At 38.9% G+C, this 18097-nt stretch overlaps 1 protein-coding gene across 1 annotated transcript; it reads right to left on the minus strand.

Annotated features, from left to right (window-relative positions):
• Nucleotides 1-6: 6 nt before the first annotated feature.
• On the minus strand, nt 7-17820 carry mthfd1b (methylenetetrahydrofolate dehydrogenase (NADP+ dependent) 1b). Its single transcript, XM_041813164.1, has 28 exons — nt 17684-17820; nt 14552-14636; nt 14315-14374; nt 14173-14226; nt 13822-13958; nt 13638-13738; nt 13390-13526; nt 12600-12711; nt 12371-12498; nt 11339-11436; nt 11058-11231; nt 10300-10436; nt 10145-10191; nt 9951-10058; nt 9787-9861; nt 9606-9708; nt 9383-9459; nt 8067-8207; nt 7905-7973; nt 7617-7728; nt 7300-7439; nt 7072-7113; nt 6806-6906; nt 6490-6667; nt 3552-3659; nt 3251-3403; nt 2325-2436; nt 7-584 (listed from the first exon to the last, which is right to left on the minus strand). Exons 1-27 carry the CDS (start codon nt 17719-17721, stop codon nt 2347-2349), a joined length of 2805 nt encoding a protein of 934 aa, XP_041669098.1. The 5' UTR covers nt 17722-17820; the 3' UTR covers nt 7-584; nt 2325-2346.
• Nucleotides 17821-18097: the final 277 nt, after the last annotated feature.

The raw sequence follows: 18097 nt of genomic DNA on the forward strand, positions 1-18097 counted from the left end.
CTGGTGTGTTTCTTTCCTTGTAGAACATTTTATTTTATCTTTTCTGACACAAATTGTTGAAACCATTGATTTACAGCATTGAGACAGTTCATTTTCACAGCAGTGGTTACTCTGCCATTGTTAGGCAGCATTAATAATTTGCTTGGACACAGGACAGTCATAGTCTTGCATTACTTACAAATAAAGTCTTATAAAAACACCATCTAAAGTGTAAGTCATTCTGTGCAGTTTCAGTAGATTAATACAGACAGTGGCCCTTGGTGTAGTGCACAAATAGAAATGGAAAGTTAACACAAGATTTCAGATGACTGGGTGTTTTGGATAACAAGCATTGTTTGGCTAGGATGTGAAAATATACGTCGATAGGACCCACTGACAAAGACTCTTGTTCAGACTGAGGGGGCTCAATTTTTCAGTGATTTTTTCCGTTTATGTATTTTCATTTCAGGAACAATATGGGCAAACTAAGATTGAAAAGTACAAACAGAACCAGCAGATGAGCTCAAAAAACTTCCAGTTATCACACCATGATGTTTTGTTATGGATCAGATGGGGGTGCCAGGGTGGGGCAGGGGCAGGGGCATCTAAACAGGGGGAAAAACAAAGAACAAAAATGACTGAAATACCAGTTTAATTGAAATGAATCTATTATAGATACATTTAGTACCCTTGCGCCTTGTTTACCACCTTGAAGAAATTCTAATTTAAAACAGGCTAAGCCATGCTAAGCTAACATTAGAGTTGGTCAGTTCTCTGCTCCTTCTTTTTTATCAAACATGTTTTAAATATTAATTTTTGGCCATTTCCTTATTTGTAACCATATTTTTTGTTGTAAAGGGCATGAATTAACTTGAACTGGTTTCAAAGTTTAGCTTTAATCCAAATTTAACTAAATGATACCTAAATAATTATTGCATATTTTATTATTTTTAAGAAGTAATGCCATGTTACTGTAGTGACAGCACTGTTATCTAGAAAAATAACCGTATAAAATATATATTTTTTGTTAACCATTTTTCAAAAGGTATTTTTGAAAAAATTTAATAGGAAAATTTGCAAAAATCGTGACAGCATCATTCCCATGACATAAAATTTTGAGGTTCACATGCAGGAAACCTGCCTCATAGTACAAAGTGCCTGATAAAGGGGTATTTAATATACATGTAGCTTAAGATTATCTGAATATATCTTTGTGTTTTATGGCATAATGGCTAAATATTGCTACTTTTGCAAGATTAAACCAATTTTAAGCGTTAGAATGGCGCATATACAACTTCTTCAAGTACCTACACAAGGCTGTGCCACAAAATAAATACTAAATAATCCATCAAATGCCCCAAATGTATTTTTCATCTGCAGTAACCATGGCTGAGGAAAAATAAAATGGCAAATTACCCAACAAGTATCTCCTGAATGAAATCCCTCAGAGTTGTCCCCTTCTATCGCATTTAGTAATCTTTCTGCTCTTCTTGGTACATAAATATTCCCTGGAAAATTGTCCCATACAAATAAAAATCAATGTACACTCATTTGTAGCACATGCAGTAAACATTTAAACTCATGTTTACTAATAAATTTTTGTTTTCTTTCCAAATCTGGCCAAGCCATTTTTCTTATTTTTACACAGAAAAAAATCCCAATGCCCTCATACGAGTACTTGCTGTTTATCTAAATGTACAAGTTTCAATTATAATATTTGAAGAGTTTTTGCACCTTTAAGAGTTTTGTATCGAGAGTGGCTGTAGAGCATTTTGGTAAGAATGGCGGCCATCTTGAATGGACACTGATAATTGCTTTCGTGACCTAACCATGGCAAACAAAGTGTCCATGAATGAGGCCTACAGGTCTTAATTTAGCAAAATTAATGAGTAATGATGAAGGGAACCTAAAATGTAATTTCCTAAGATGAGGATGCTGGGAAGTATGAGGTTAAAGTTAAGCGAGTACCGATAGTGCATCTATGTGTGACTGGATTTAGCTGTTGTTAGCTGATGGCACTGCCTTCATTGAAAGTTAACACCCAACTACAAGCTGTGTATTTGCTCATTGTGAGGTAAATTTCCTAAATGTTTCAGCCATGATGACCTAAAAGTCATTAGCTCTTTCTTTAGCCCAAAGAAAATAAGTGTTGCGACTAAAAGTTAAGTACTTTTTATTGAATAAAACTGGATTGAAATGTCTTTTTAGCTTTTTATTGATCATTTTTAGACTAAAACTATAAAGAATGAGATAACTTAAACGTGACTAAAGAACATTTTAATTTAAAGACTTAAACTAAATTTAAAATAGCTGCCCTGAGACATACTGGTATTGACCTTCTTTACCTTCATGCTGCAGAGCTTTGCTTTAGAAGAGCCCGTTGACCTGCTCAGTCTCAGGGTCCAAGTCAATATCATAGAAACAAGGCCTGGTGGGCAGACCAGGGATTGTTGGCATCTAGGAGGAACAAAAAGAAATCATTTAACACTGATAATAACTTTGTATGAAAAGTTCATTTAATCACTCATTTTGCATACATTCAGGGCAAAATGTGAACCCTTTTCTAGTCAAGGATGCCTTATGGCAAAAAATATCTAAGTCAAAACAACAAGTGTTGATGTAAACAGCATCAGTTTTTAATCAGGAATATCATGCTGAAAGTTTTCTGTGATCATGATAATTATTTTTCAGTTAAAATAACTTATATTGTCAGTACACAGTCTGTAAAGAAATTTGATTTATAGATCTATCGCTGCTGTCCCAGGTTGAACCTTTGAGCATTCAGACACTCCCTTTGCAAATCAGCCTTGAGGCGGTGCAGAAAGCACTAGCAGGCGAGTACAACTCAAGGTGCTTTAATTTATTAATCAATTCATTTGTTGGTTTATTTGAAAAGGAAGAAACAAGTTAATGATGTTAATATAAAACCACACATAAACCTGCAGAGTTAGCAGCTACGCTACATTACACCTCTAGTCCATCGGATGTGGCTGGCTTTCACAGAAGTGTTTTTATAACGCAGCTCAAACTGTGTTGTGTCCTCTGTGTTTTATTTAGATGAGAAGATGAAGATACTTGATTACAGAAACATAAGATGTTCTGTGTTTTTTCAACAGGATATGCAACTTCATATGATGGACAGATGTATGTAGAAAATCCAGTGGGGAACATTGTGAAGCAGTTTATGTTGTGTTTATGCCAAGCAGTGGAGACATATGAACGTACTGTTGAAAGAAAAGGTAAGGTCAGGCCAACATGAATGGAAACATACCGTTCCAACCAGGGGGAACAGAAAGCCTGCACCGACGCTGGCTCGGATATCTCTTATTGGCAGGATGAACCCTTTGGGTACGCCCTTCTTGTCAGCCTCATGAGAGAGTGACAGGTGAGTCTTGGCCATGCACATTGGCAGATTGCCGAAACCCTGAGGGAAGACGAGAGGAGGCAGAAAATGTGACTGTGTTTAATAAAGGCCTATTCAAGCTTTCTAATTTAAAATAAGCTGAATGATGCTGACAAGTCTAGCAACACGGACAAAAGCTATAAAACAATGGACTTGGAGAGACGCTGACCTGTTTGGTGTAGAGCTCCACCTTGTGTTGAGCCTCTGGGAGAAGCTCGATGTCGTCCGCTCCGTAGATCTTCTGGGCGATTATTCGGATCTTATCAGTGATAGGGAGCTAAAGACGAGGTAAATTGTTATTTTAAGTGAATTTTGTTTTGTTTTGTTTCCCTTCACAGACAAACAAATCCAATATATAAACCCCAATTCCAAAAAAGCTGGGACACTGTGTAATGTGAATTAAAATAAAATACAGGGATTTGCAAGTCCCTTTCAACCTTTATTCAACTGAATACCGCACAAAGTTGTGGAGAGCACTGATGTCTGCTGTGATCTCGAGTCCACATTTAAAGTTGTTTTTGAAAATAAAAGCTGCTGGGTCCTTCAGGCTTTAAAGGAAGAGGACCAACCAGACTGCTATCAAAGCAAAGTTCAAAAGCCAGCATCTTCGACAGGTATCATAACCTGAGGTTTACATCCAGGTTTTGGAACAACATATGTTTCTATCCAGACAAAGTCTCTTCCAGGGACGCCCATGCTTATTTCAGCCAAGCAATACCGAGCCACATTCTGCATTAGTTACAACAGCATGGCTTCACAGTAAAAAAGATGGATACTAGATTGGTCTACATGGAATCCAGGCCCGTCTTCATTGAAAATGTATGGCGCGTTATGAAGTGCAAAATACATCAAGAACAACCTGTTCTGTCATAATAATAAATTCACTTATAAAGCAAGTTCAAAACAGAAGTTTACAAAGTGCTTTAACAGACATAACAAATGGCATGAACTCAGGGATTACTAAGATGAACATTTAAAATGAAGCAAGCAGAGAAGGTCTTGAAAATTGAACAACAGGTTGAAATAAAATGAAGCACAAAAGTCTACAAAAACTAACATAATTCAAAAGAATTAAAATGACACAAACAATCTTGAAAGGTAAATATAAATAGTTAATGACTGAAATATCTAAAAATAGACCATATGATTAATATGATAATGAGAAAAAAAACGGACACACAGAAAAGATGACCACAGACATAGATATCAAACAAAGATTCGAGGATTAAAAACAGACAAAAAGAGAAAGAACAAGTAAGTACAAGCAGCAGAATAGATAAAAGATAATTAAAATGAAAAAATAATTAAATGAGACATCACATCACAAGCAAGTCTGTAAAACTGAGTTTTAAGGAGTGATTTAAAAGATGATACTGAGGCCTTGTTTGCACAAAAACGTTCTGCTTCGTTTTCCGTTTTCATTTTTAAATAGTTCCACATTTAGACGGCAATGTTTCGAAAACAATCTCTGCCTACACAAGAACACAGGAAACACAAAAACGCTGTAGTAAAGTGATTTACTGCACAGTACATCTGTCTTTACAAGGACAGTACTGCACATTCACTGTTTGTCCTGTTTTTGATAACGTCTAACATTTTTGTCACACTGGATGCACGAGAGTAATTCATCACTAAATCCTCATCTGCATCACCATCGTAGCACGGCAGCGAAATTTCACGGCACATATAAACACAAAAATGCTTTGCTAGACCAGTCTTGTTATAACGAAGTTATCTGCTAAGACGGTTTGATTTTCCACTGACAAATTTTTCTCCTACAGCTTTCAATTTCTTGTGGATTTTCTCAGAAAGTGAAGCGCTTCCTGTTAAAAGCACAGCAGGAAAAGGATAGGCTTTTCAGAACGATCATCATTTCTAAGAAACAGCTATATTTGAAAAAAAAGGGGATAGACATATCAGTCTGAAAAGGCTCCAGCTGTGCACATGTGCAGGAAGCGCTGCGTTTTATGAGAAAATCCATGAGAAATTAAAGGGTGTTGGAGCTGAATTTGTGTGTGGAAAATCAATCATTCTCAGCAGATACCTACATTATAACAAAGCTTTTTTTGTGTTTATGACATTTCTCTGCTGCACTACGATGATGATGACGGTGATTAACATGATGATCGCTAAAACAGGTAGATGTAACCATTTCCAATATTAATAGTATGACTTTATCTAATGAAACTGGCATTGATAGCCCTCCAAATGAGAATAATGTTTCCCCTTTTCTAAATCCAGCAGTCTGTGACTTGACAAGCTGAATCACAGGTAACTACTAGACTGCTCAGGTCGTGCTGCCATGGCTCAGTTCAGAGTGCTGCTACACTTACACTGGACAACCCACTGCAGCTGCAGTGCACAGGTGCATTTTCAGAAACTGACGTTTTCCCTGTTTACAAGAAGACAGAGACAGGGCGTTTTGAAAACATTTCACTCTGGAGCCAGTTTCCAGTCACCCAAATGCCATTCTTATGTAAACGGACAGCCAAAACACTACCAAAATTTTGAGTTTTCACCTGAAAACGTTGTCATGTAACAGGCCCAGGTCTGCAAGCCTTTTCTCCTTGGGCAGGTCGTTCCAAAACCAAGGGGCCCTGACAGCAAACACCCAATCTCCTTCAGTTTTTAGTCTCGACTTTGGAATGACCAGGAAAGCCCTGACCAAGGATCTAAGGTCTTCTAAAAGTGACAGGGAGCCAGCAGAGGGAAGGGAGGATAGGAGTGATGTGTTGTTGATTAACTTAAGATATACATGAACCAAGAAGGGGAAAGAATCCCACTTTCAATACTTCAAAAATTAGTGTCAGTCCCCAGACGCTCACAGAGAATTTGTTCGAAGAAAAGGGGATACAATACAGTGGTAAACATACTCTTGTCCCAGCTTTTGGACATATGACACACATCATATTCGAAAGTGTCTATATTCTCAAAAAGAAGGGTTCATCAGTTTGAACATTAAAATATACTGATTGTACATAGGTTAAAGAGGATTTGCAAATCACATTAATCTGTTTTATTTCCCAACTTGTTTGCAATTAGGGTTTGCACATGTTTATAACAGTGTGTTTGGTTAACAACCTTAACCAAAACATTTTGACCCTTACCTCCAATTCATACAGGAACTTGAAGCTGCTTGGAGCCTCGGAGGCCCTCTGCACCGCCTCACCGAGGGCCACAGCACCAGCTCCGCCCTCAGCCCAGTGGGAGCAGCGCACAGCATCGAAGGCCCCAGCAGCTTTAGCCATGCTGCAGACCAAGTCCAGCTCAGCCTCAGTGTCCGTCCTGCAGGGTGGAGAGAAAACAAAAGAAATGAGAGAAAGACAGACACAGAGACTACAATGGAGGATATCAGGAGTTTAGGTTGAGCAGAACATCTGAAGTTAAAGTTGGTGAACGATTCAAATTTCAGAATTGTCTTACTTAAAACCATTGACAGCCACCACCACTGGGACGCCAAAGTGCTGTGCATTCTCTATCTGCTTCCTCATGTTGCTGCAACCCTTCTCCAGCAGCTCCAGGTTCTACACACAGGTCATCATATGAAGCAGAGGAGGCAGCAGCTATTGTCATTTAACATATATGTTCCATGTAGATATGAGAATTTAAACCACTAAATACAAATGTTGGTCATCACCCTTATCTACAGAACACCATGTTTTAGACTAAAGGCCATTGTAATGCAATACCTCTTCAATGTACTCCTTGGGCAATGGCATCCCAGCAGTGACCTGAACAAGAAAAAGTTCAACACTTCAGTGTGGTTTTATAATTCTAATCATTTGCGATAGGAACAATTTGAATTTCTAATGTTTACAGACCATAAAGAAGGAAACTGAATATTGTATAAACTACTGGATTAAAGTAAAAAGAGTCAGTGCTTTAAAGTAAAAACGCTGGATCTCATGAAGACTCACTGTTGGTCCTCCTCCGTGCATCTTCAGAGCTCTGACGGTGGCCACTAGTACCACCACGTGGGGTCTCAAGCCGGAGTAGCGACATTTGATGTTAAAGAACTTCTCCATACCGATATCAGCACCAAAGCCAGCTTCAGTCACTGTGTGGGTCATTTGATAGGGGTTTTAAAATAAAGAAAATGTTACTTAAAACTCTAGTAGTGTGGAATATTGGGTAACACCTCATCAGTTACATCACCACTTTTACTTCCAACACAGCTGACCATCAACTGTGACACTGAGAACCAGATCAGGCTTTCAATTCAATCTGCACTCACCTACAAAGCCGTCAGGTCCCACCAGCTTCAGAGCTATTTTGTCGGCCAGGATGGAGGAGTTACCGTGGGCGATGTTGGCAAATGGACCAGCATGGACAAACACAGGGGTCCCCTGAGGATAAACACAACTTACATGTGACAACAAACTGCAAATGATTCACCAAAAAATACATTTAAACGAATCCAACATCATCTGCCAAACGATAAACTTGCAAAGCTTAAGTGACTTTGCTTATTTAGTTTTTTTTTTTCAGTGCATCTTTGCATGTTAGCTTGTGTTTCCCTCACCTCCAAGGTCTGCATCAGGTTTGGCTTGATGGCATCTTTCATGAGCACAGCAAGAGCTCCACTCACACCCTTTAGAGAAATACATCATCAAACATTAAAAGAGCGAGTGTTCACAAAATACGCTTACTGATGACTTTATGAAAGAGACTGCAAACCACTAACCAGGTCCTCAGTGGTGATTGGCTCACCACTGCGACTAGTGGCCACCACCATCTTGGCTAGGCGCCGTCGCATGTCGTCTAAGCTGCTAGTGAGAGCGAGTACTGCCATGATTTCACTGGCCACTGTGATGTCAAACTGGGCCTGAAGGGCAAAAAAAGGGAATACATTACCCTCTGGCATCAGAGGCAACACAGCAGAGGGGTCAACCAGTACACATGCAGCAAGAGAAAAACAAAAAATCCACATTTCTAACTAAAAGAGTTGGAAAAAAGTGTTTTCTTTATATCTTTACTATCTTATTTTTTGTTTTAATATACACTTTCTTATATAACAGCAGTTTTCAAGTGTAAGACAGGCCTTTCCTGCAGGGTGGAGGTGCAGTGTCAGAAAACATAATCAGGGAAAAAAGGACACCTGCTCAGGTAACATTTGCAAAGTATTGGGCAAAATGAGAAAGGACAGACTATAGAGTGAGGAGAAAAAAAGAAGAAGTACAACCATGACTATTTAAAGCTGAAATTTTCTGGATTTGTCCTGATGATTCTGCTTCACAGCCAGTGTATGATTTGGAAAGAGGTGCTGCCTATTGAGAGCATGACGTTATGGGAACTTGAGCATCAAATTGAGACTAAGCAGCCAAGTTTGGTGTCCAAGCCACAGGAATTTCTCACAGGAAGAAAAAGCAAATACTGGGTAAGGTTGAAGGTGGAGGATGATCTGCAGTCATTCCTTCCTGCAGTGCAATCCTGCATCAACCACAAAGGCTTATTGTTCCCAAATAGAGGTGAGCACAATCAGAAAGCAATATTGGCAATTACCGTAGTTTACTGCTGAAACCAATCAACTAATTTCCTCTTTATGACCATCAGACAAGACACAATGTTTGGCTGACACCAAAAACTGCACATCACCACAAACACACCATACTATGGTGGTGGTGGTGGTGGTGGTGGTGGTGGTGGCAGCATCATTCTGTGGGGATGCTTCTCAGCAGCTGGTCCTGGAAGGCTTGTGAAGACTCAGTTCTGTGATTGCAGCCAAAGGTACATCTACTAAACACTGACTTGAATGGGTTGAATAGTTATGCTGTCACTTATTTTACATAGCTATTTTAATTTGATTGGCATTACTTTGTAGAAATCTGTCTGAACTTTGACATTAAAGAATTTTTTTTGTCAAAAAAGCCAAATTATATTGATCATGAATAATTTATAAAATCAATAAAAAGGTGAAACACTCCCGGGGGATGAATACTTTTAAAGGCACTATAGACATTTAAAAATGAAACAGTTGTTCTGTGGACTGTATTTGTTTACCTCTCTTGTGTGTCCTTTTTCAGTAGAGGACTGGCCGACGGTAATCTTCCTCAGGAATCGATCATTGGTATCCAACACTAAAGAGGCAAAAAGATTAAATAAAACATAAAAAAAGCCTGATAAACCCTCAGAACTAATGGCATGTATAAAATAGCTGTATTTAGGTGGATAATGTCAGAAAAGTTCATTTTAAGAGACATCTCAGGTGTTTGGATGGTCGTACCTCTCTGCCATGTGACTGAACTTGGCTCGATGTCTAGACGGGCAAAGCGGGTGATCTCTTCTTCAGTCAGTGTGGAGGGATCAGTCTTTTCTATGCCAAGTTTCTAAACAAAAAGAAAAACTTCATGTCATGCACTCTGTCACTGTAGACTTTAAGTAAAGTCAGAACCATGATTGCTTACTTTCAATCTGTTAATCTGGATTGGAGAGAACTTCCTCTGTCCTCCACTGAGCGGCACTAAACGGTTATACAAAGCCTATGCAAACAGAGAAAATAAACGGTCTTTAAATAATTTAGGACATAAAGTTATTTTAAAAGAGACTGGAGACAAAATAGAGAGCCCACCTTGTCGGATTGTGTAGCCTCATGGAACATGCGCGCATCGATGGCTGCAGCCACCAAGTTGTTTGCAGCTGTGATGGCGTGAATGTCACCAGTGAGATGGAGGTTGAACTGAAATTAACAGACTTATTAATTATACATTTTTTTGTATTTTCACATAATAAGCAGGACTTTTAACTTGAAATATGGGGAAGTACCTCCTCCATTGGAATGACTTGAGAATATCCTCCTCCAGCAGCGCCACCTGCAGGCAGACAACAAAACTACACTTAAAACATCAGAATAGAGCATAAAATGCACAGCTTTCTACCTGTGCAACCTCTCACAGGGTTAACATTTTTTCAAATCTAACCTTTTATGCCAAAGGTTGGACCCTGAGAGGGCTGACGGACACATGCAAACACATTGAGCTTCATGTGGGCTCCCAAAGCCTGAACCAGGCCAATGGTGGTGGTGCTTTTTCCCTCACCCAGAGGGGTGGGTGTAATGCTGCAGATAGGAAACCTCCATTAGTGGGTTCAGACAGGCGACATAAGTATTAAAAAAAGAAAATGACTGGCTTAGACAAATAAAATAATTTGAAAGGCATCAAGTGGCAGCTGGTGAATTTTACTCCAGGAGGGAGCAATATCTCAGGAACAGGGACTGATCTTAGTTTCTTAGCTCAATGCTAATACATAATGGGAACTGCCTTGAATATGCTAATACATTAGCATTGCAATCACAGTTCTTTTAACTTAAAATCATTTTACTTCAAAATGCTGAGTTTAAAAAAATATTTGATTGTTTTACTGTTTAAAACAATTTTGTAAAAAAATTCTACCTCTCAAACTGGTATTAAGGAAGAACTAACTTTTATCCCTTTTTCCCTTTTTGTTGTGTATTTGTTACATTTTCTATACATGGTACTTAGAATTGTTCACACATCTGGGTTGATTTAATTTGTTTTAAAGATTAATCATACACTAGACATTCCTGTAAATGATGGCATGCATTCAATGATATCTTGAGATTAAATAAGGTTCAGTGTAAATAGTCTTTAAATAAATTCGACTAGAAGGTGGAAAAACAAACATTACAGTACAGCTGATAACAGCTGGGACAGCATACCCAGTGACCACCACGTATTTGCCGTCCGGCTGGGCCTGAAGTCGTTTGATGATATTCAGCTGGACCTTGGCCTTAGTCTTGCCGTACAGCTCCACCTCATCATTGAGCAGCCCCACCTCTCTGGCTAGCCGGTCGATGGGTTTGGGCACACAGGAGCGAGAAATCACAATGTCGCTGCAATAAGACAACAAAAAAATATCTTTTTATTCACGCACAGAAGGGCACAGCAATGAGTTAAGAGTAAATGACTCTTTCAAGTTTATGAAGAAAAGAGAGCAAACCTTGGCACAGGCTTCTGCAAGTTGAGTTTGGTGTAAGAAATGTCCCACTTCCCTGGCTGATGGCTCTCCAGGAAACGCTTCGCACTCAGCACTGTGTTCTACACACAAACACACACTGATGAGTACAGAGATATTCATGATACACTCCTGAAGCCAAGTGCAAAAGCTGGTTGTACTCGAGGAGTTAAGATACATCTGAATCAAAGCAGGAAATTAAGACCAATTTAGAGTTAAACCTGGAGCAGCAGTTGGACTTATGCTCTGTGTAAGCCATGCCTAAATGTCACTTTTATGCCAGGAATGAAGCAGACATGTTTACATGGTTGGTCTCATGTAATGCCATAAGAACAAAAGATGGTAATAAAAATGCTCTGGTAGCACATTATGTCAGCGTGGCTTGCCAGATTTATCAATAATAAGGCATCAAGACAAAAGAGACTGAGAGTCTGGAAGTTTACTCAAACAGTAGGCCAACAGAAAGGTGCTGTTGAAGCCGATGTTTGATGTTTGAATAAACAAAAAAAAAACTTCTCCTCAATACAGTTAGAAAAACAGAGCTGTCCCCACCCTGCAGGAGCGGCTTGTTGAGAGTGTGCATCAACAATTTTCTCTCTCAGTACATCATAATCATCCATTTAAAGAAAACGGTTATATGCTATTTAGTAAAGAGGATGCTTTAGGTGCTAATCTGATCCAAAAGACTCCTAAATTCAAGATAGAGCAGCAGGGCAAGCACAAGGGCATTCTTAACACTGTAATAGACATGTTAATATTTATCAGACAACACTGGGCTGAGCTAAATAGTTAAAGCATTTCTCTGTCCAAAGCTTGAGCTAAAGAGGAAAGTGGACTTGGCTGAGCTATGGCAGCTCTGTTACGCTTGGTGTACTTGATTTGAAGTTGAGCCTAGAAGTCTGACGTAGGAGATACGGCCAACTGTATTTATTTATGCACAGCTGGTGCAGTCGGCTCCTGATCCTCTCTCAGAATCTACTTCATTCTAAAACAGAGTTTAATTGTGGATGACCTTACCGACATTAGCATGGCGACAGTCATAGGTCCAACACCGCCGGGCACCGGGGTGATAAATCCAGCCTGCTCCTTGGCTGTGGCATACTCAACATCACCCACCACTCGCTTTCCACTTGGTTTAGTTTCATCTGAAAGACAAGGGGAAAACTTCCAGATAAATACCAAATAATGATGTCTGACTCCTGCTGATGGACGTGTAAAGTATCCTGGAGGCTATAAGGAGTCGAACCTGGAATGTGGTTAATGCCACAGTCGATGACCACTGCTCCTTTCTTGATCCAATCTCCTTTCACCATCTCTGCTCTCCCAATGCCCACAACCAGGATGTCTGCTTTACCCACCTGGACAAAAGCAGTGATGGACATTAGTCCATGAAAGAGTTTAGCAATAATAGCCCAGGTTGCTGCTTCTGCATCAACGTGTTTATACCACAAGATGGCAGCAAAGATGTGAGATTATTTGCATGGACAATGTCTTTCACTGCTGTCGACTGGACGTGCCTAAAATTTGCATACTCAGGGGATAATATTAACAGTGAAGGATACATTTGGAAGCTGTAAAACAGCAGAGGGATTTGAGAAACTACTTATGTATGTATAGGACATCATGAGCAAAAAGATGAGACAGGTTACTTTGTTTACAGAGGTTGCCAAGATTGAATAAAGGGTCCTTACAGTTTGTTTAACATGGACATATAGAGTTTAATGTGACAATAAAATTTGTTAGACAAAGATAATTATGAAGAGGAGTGAGGCATTTTTTGATTACAGAAAAAAAATTCACCAATCATTACAGTTTCAAACACAAAATATTCTGTTTTGTGATATTAACTTTATCAGCACAGAAGAAAAATGCAGAAAGCAGACTGCGTTATGTCTTTGCCTTGGTTTGTGTTAAATAAAACCATTTACAAAAGTTTAATGTTGCCAGCATAGCTCATCTGTAATTTATAGGTAGGCTGATACTGGTTTGATTAACATAAAACTAACATAACATTGAATTTGGTGTAAGGCTTGTACCTCTCCAGCTAGATCAGCTGTTTTAGAGTGGCAGGTTGTGACAGTGGCGTGGTTCCACAGCAGAAGGTCGTGCATGGGAGCTCCCACGATTTTACTGCGACCAAGCACCACAGCTCTCTTTCCTGCGACGGTCACACCTGTAGGGAAGCAGAGATCCATCCATAATTTGCTGATTTTTTTTACATGTATTTCAAGAGAGCATTTTTTATTAACAAAACAAACGTTTGGGTGTTAAGTGTGGCATTTACCAGTCTGTCTGATGAGCTCCATGCAACCATTTGGTGTGCAGGGGATGAAGCAATCGCCTAAGTCCCCACGAGACAGCTTCCCTGCATTTATACTAGTTAGCCTTTAAAAAACAAGAATAATCCAAGTTAAACTGAAGGTTTTTCACTTCTATTACATGCCATAATCATTTCAGTCCGTGCCTACCCATCTACATCCTTCTCAGGGGCTACTGCGTTAGTGACCTTCTCTGTGTCGATCTTGTGAACTGAGTCCAAGGGCAGCTGCACGATGAGGCCGTGGACCGACGAGTTCTCATTCACTTCAGTGATGCTGTGAAGGACCTGCAGACAGACAGGTGGACTTTACATCCAAGAGCCTTTCATTTGCAGTGTTTCCCTCACAGTCCTTGTTTCCTTAAGGTTCAAATTCAGAACTCTTTTCCTGACCTCTTAAAACACTGAAAATTATCCGTCTCCTATGTGCGTTTTAAGCATTATCACTGAAATCGAAGAGTTTAAGAAGCAAGCTACACCAATACTTCAAATCCACTCTCACCTCCTCTTCTGTTGCAGTCTTGGGAAGTCTCAAGTGTGTGGCATTTATTCCAATCTGTGGGCACAGAAGAGAAAAGCAAACATGTAGAAAGGAATATAGCATTGTACACTAAAGGTGTGGTTGAAATTTTTTTTTCTTTTACCTCTGCTGCTGCCTTCAACTTCATGCTAATATACAAGTTAGAATCCTCCCGGTCTCCAACCTGTAAAGATACAAACTCACATCACTGCTGATAATCATTTGAACACTAACCACCTAACTTTAACACATCCCAATCACATACACTCTGGATGTTAGTGGTAGCAAACAATAATGCATTGCAGCCTAAGTCATGTAAAAGTTTTAAGGGAAAGCCTGGAAGTTCTTACTGTACATTTACCTGTAAAACTACGAGACCAGGTCTGAAGTTGGGGTCATGAAGTTTCATCTTTTCCACATCCTTCTTCAGGCGCTCCCTCACCTGCCTAAACAGACAGACAATACAATACATCTTTTTATTTCTAAACCAATGTAAGGACAGCCGCACCATTATAACAGAGAGGGATATGATGAGTTTGAAGCCAAGAGGCTCCAACCAAATCATTAAAATGGCAACAGATTTCAGAAAAAAAGGTCTGCTTAGGGTGTCTCTGTGAAACTGATCCAATCCTGAGCCATGAAACCTGACCGCACATACAAAAACAAACAAACAAATAAATAAATAAATAAATAGAGTGCCAATAAAAAGTATTCACCCTCTTGGAAGTTTTACCCTTTTATTGATTTTATAAATTAATCATGGTCAATATAATTTGGCTTTTCTTACAAAAATGATATAAAACCCTCGCCGTAGTAGAATGAAGAATAGCCTCTGGAATTCTCGTATATTTTACCTGCATTCATTTTACCCTCTCCCTTTACAAGCTTTCCAGGGCGGGCTGCTGAGAAGCATCCTCGCAGCATGATGCTGCCACCACAGTGGATATGGTGTGTTTGTGGTGATGTGCAGTGTTTGGTGTCTGCCAAATATAGCATCTTGTCAAATGGCCAAAAAGCACATTTTTGGTCTTATCAGAACAAAATTTAACATTAAAGAGGGTTTTGTCATTTTTAGGTAAAAACCTTTTTTTAAATCACTGTAAATCTCACAAATTTTCGTAGTTAAATGTGATAAATCTCCTGTTTTGACTATGTTTTCAAATTCAACCATTTTGTTTTCATTTTGCTTTAGTTTCATTTTGGTTTCATTACTGTCTAAAACTAAGAGTAATTGACTTCCTGCTTTTAATTTGAAAGAAAATGGACCTATAGATAAATCTAAGATTATGACATGAATTTAACCACAGAAAAAGGAACTTGTTATGGACTGAAAAGGAAACCATAAAAGGTTTGATAACAGAGAGTGCAGATGACTATTTTTTTTTTGTTCTATTAACTCAAATGAGACATTAAAGAGCAGTGGTGTACTTATTTTACATTACTGTGGCTGCAGGGAGTTACAGCAGTGGCTTAACAAAGCTGTGCAGAAATGGACAATAAAGCATGTGATGAATGTAACTGAACAATGTAATTCATTAATCATGAAGACAAATTGATTGAGATCAATGTTTTGAAGCTGCGAGCTGCAATAATAAATGGCAAATATTGTCTCTGGACTTTGTCTCATCTTCATTTCTTACATATTTAAGTAATGGGATTTATGGCCCAACATTTTTAAAGAAAACTGCACAAATATCTCTCTATCTGGCTGTAGAGAGCTTTACTTTAAGCATTTCTTTGGTCCTCTATTTACACAAACCATCACACAACGAATCAGCCCTATCAGTGTGGGTGAAAAGCTCTACAGATACACGGATGATAAGCTTTTTGTGCCTCACGAGCCTCATTGACAGTGATGATGAAACCAAGCACGTGACTGCCACTGAATAAGACGTAACACACAATGAAGTGACACCAAGTATCCTCAAAGTATGTTTGCCCTATTGACATAGTAAATTTATTTGTCAATATATTCATAGTGTGCCCTAACAGCCCTCTAAACTTACAAGATTTTAATTTTAGAACCAAAAATGAAGATGCGCACACACCTACACAATCATTGATGTATATTCATGTTTGCAAACCCCCCTTCAAACTTTACTTTCTCAGGGTTATCAAATGAAACTAAGTTTCCCTCCTCTTAGTCTCATTCTTTTTTCTTTGTCATTGCTATTTTGTTTGTTTGATTCATAATTCCTATTTTTGACTGTCTATTTCACAACTACCTTTAAGGCTGTCAAACACTGTGTTGTGTGCTTTTTAATGTGCAGGAGTTTATTGTACCCATATTTTTGTACAATAAGAAAACATAATAATAGCAAACAGAATTTCAAAAAACAAATCTTGATATTTAAACTGTGCTGAGAAAGTACATAACTTCATATGTGATGATCATTTGTGTTTTTTATTCAACACAAGAAAAAAAAAAGAAGAATCACTATAAAAGTATAAAATTTTCAGGCTTCATACGCCAGCTGTCGTAAATTGCATCACAACAACAATCCTTATTGCATTGCTTAACTCCTTGCTACTTATCAACTGGGGCCAAACTCCTATAAACAAAAAACACTGTACACAACAGATAGCATGCCTTGAAAATTGTGAAAATCTCAGCAATAAACCTCTGTAAGTAAAGGTCATCTATCCAGATCAATCAATGCGTCTCTCAGCTGTAGAGATAATGAACGTGAAGGCCCTATAAAGGCTGTATACCCTCTTTGTGTTACATAAATTAATTTTACTAATGAGTACTGTGAGGGCCAGTTAACTGGGGACAGCCTGTCATGTCTTGTGACAAGCACATGCAGCTAATTGTCCTGACTTTTGGTGAATGAATGGTTTTGCCTCTTCAAATTTCCCTCCAATGTTAGTTTTCTGTTAAAAGTTTGAACAATCAAAAGCATAAAAGTAAATGTGAAGACTGTACAGTAAGGGTGTTTGACCCTTCACTTCAGGTCACTGGACTGATGGGGCAAAGATCATATCAACACCTCAAGCTGTTACATAAAACTACGGGATTTACAGTCATTCATTCCAAGGTTTTTACAGACTAAACTTTATGAGTTACAACCAGATAACAAACTCTCACAGTGTGATGCTATCAGTTTAAACATATTTAAGAGCAATATGATAATGCATGACAATCAGAAAGCCCAGTTCCAAGGGAACTTCTACAAAAGAGAGCTGTGATTTGCAGTCAATTATAAAACACTGCAGACATGCTTCATTCACGTGGAGAGCATCATGTAGTTTAAACTTAGCTTAAACAGTCTTTAGCTACCAACAGAAAACACTCAAATAACTCCAGCTTGCTAACTAAAACTGGAATCATGAGTTGGACTTACAAACATGACATTAACTTTTAAATAGAGCTGTGTCACAATCGCTAGTTAGCTGTGTAGTTAGCAACTATGCAAATCTCACAGACTCTTTTAGTCGTAGTTTTTGGCTTTATATACATCCATAATAGTGCTTGTAAAAATATCATACTTACGCCGAAACTTCTTTCCCGCTTATGATTTGCGCAGACATCTTTTGGTCCAGAAAGTTGGTGTTGTAAGGTGCTCGAGAACTCCTGCACGTCCACTGCCTGACAAGAAGAGAACCACGCCGACTGCAGCCAAAAACTTTAGTTTCTTCAATAAAGGTCTGGAGTAAACGGCGGTGGCGCAGGCTTCATTCAAAAGTAGAACACTACCGCTTCATATCCTGCGTAACAAGTTTGGGGAATAACTTCTGACGTAGAACGTTGCCTTGCCTTGGGGGACTGGCGAAGGAGAAGGGCGGGGAAAAGAAGAAACTGTCAACGCTTACAGCCAATCACATACGCTCAAAAACATGCTAGTGTAAGCTATCCACCAATAGAAATCCTACTTCAGCGATACCGCCCACGCAAGGCGTAATTACA

This window comes from Cheilinus undulatus, linkage group 18, assembly GCF_018320785.1.
Source record: "Cheilinus undulatus linkage group 18, ASM1832078v1, whole genome shotgun sequence".
Taxonomy (NCBI): Eukaryota; Metazoa; Chordata; class Actinopteri; order Labriformes; family Labridae; genus Cheilinus; species Cheilinus undulatus.

Coding starts and splice junctions, on each gene's coding strand:
- mthfd1b (XM_041813164.1), bottom strand. CDS start 17,721: ATGTCTGCGCAAATCATAAGCGGGAAAGAAGTTTCGGC. Junction 13,959..14,172: donor AGACTGCAACAGAAGAGGAG/GTGAGAGTGGAT, acceptor GTCTGTCTGCAG/GTCCTTCACAGCATCACTGA. Junction 7,974..8,066: donor CAATCACCACTGAGGACCTG/GTTAGTGGTTTG, acceptor ATTTCTCTAAAG/GGTGTGAGTGGAGCTCTTGC.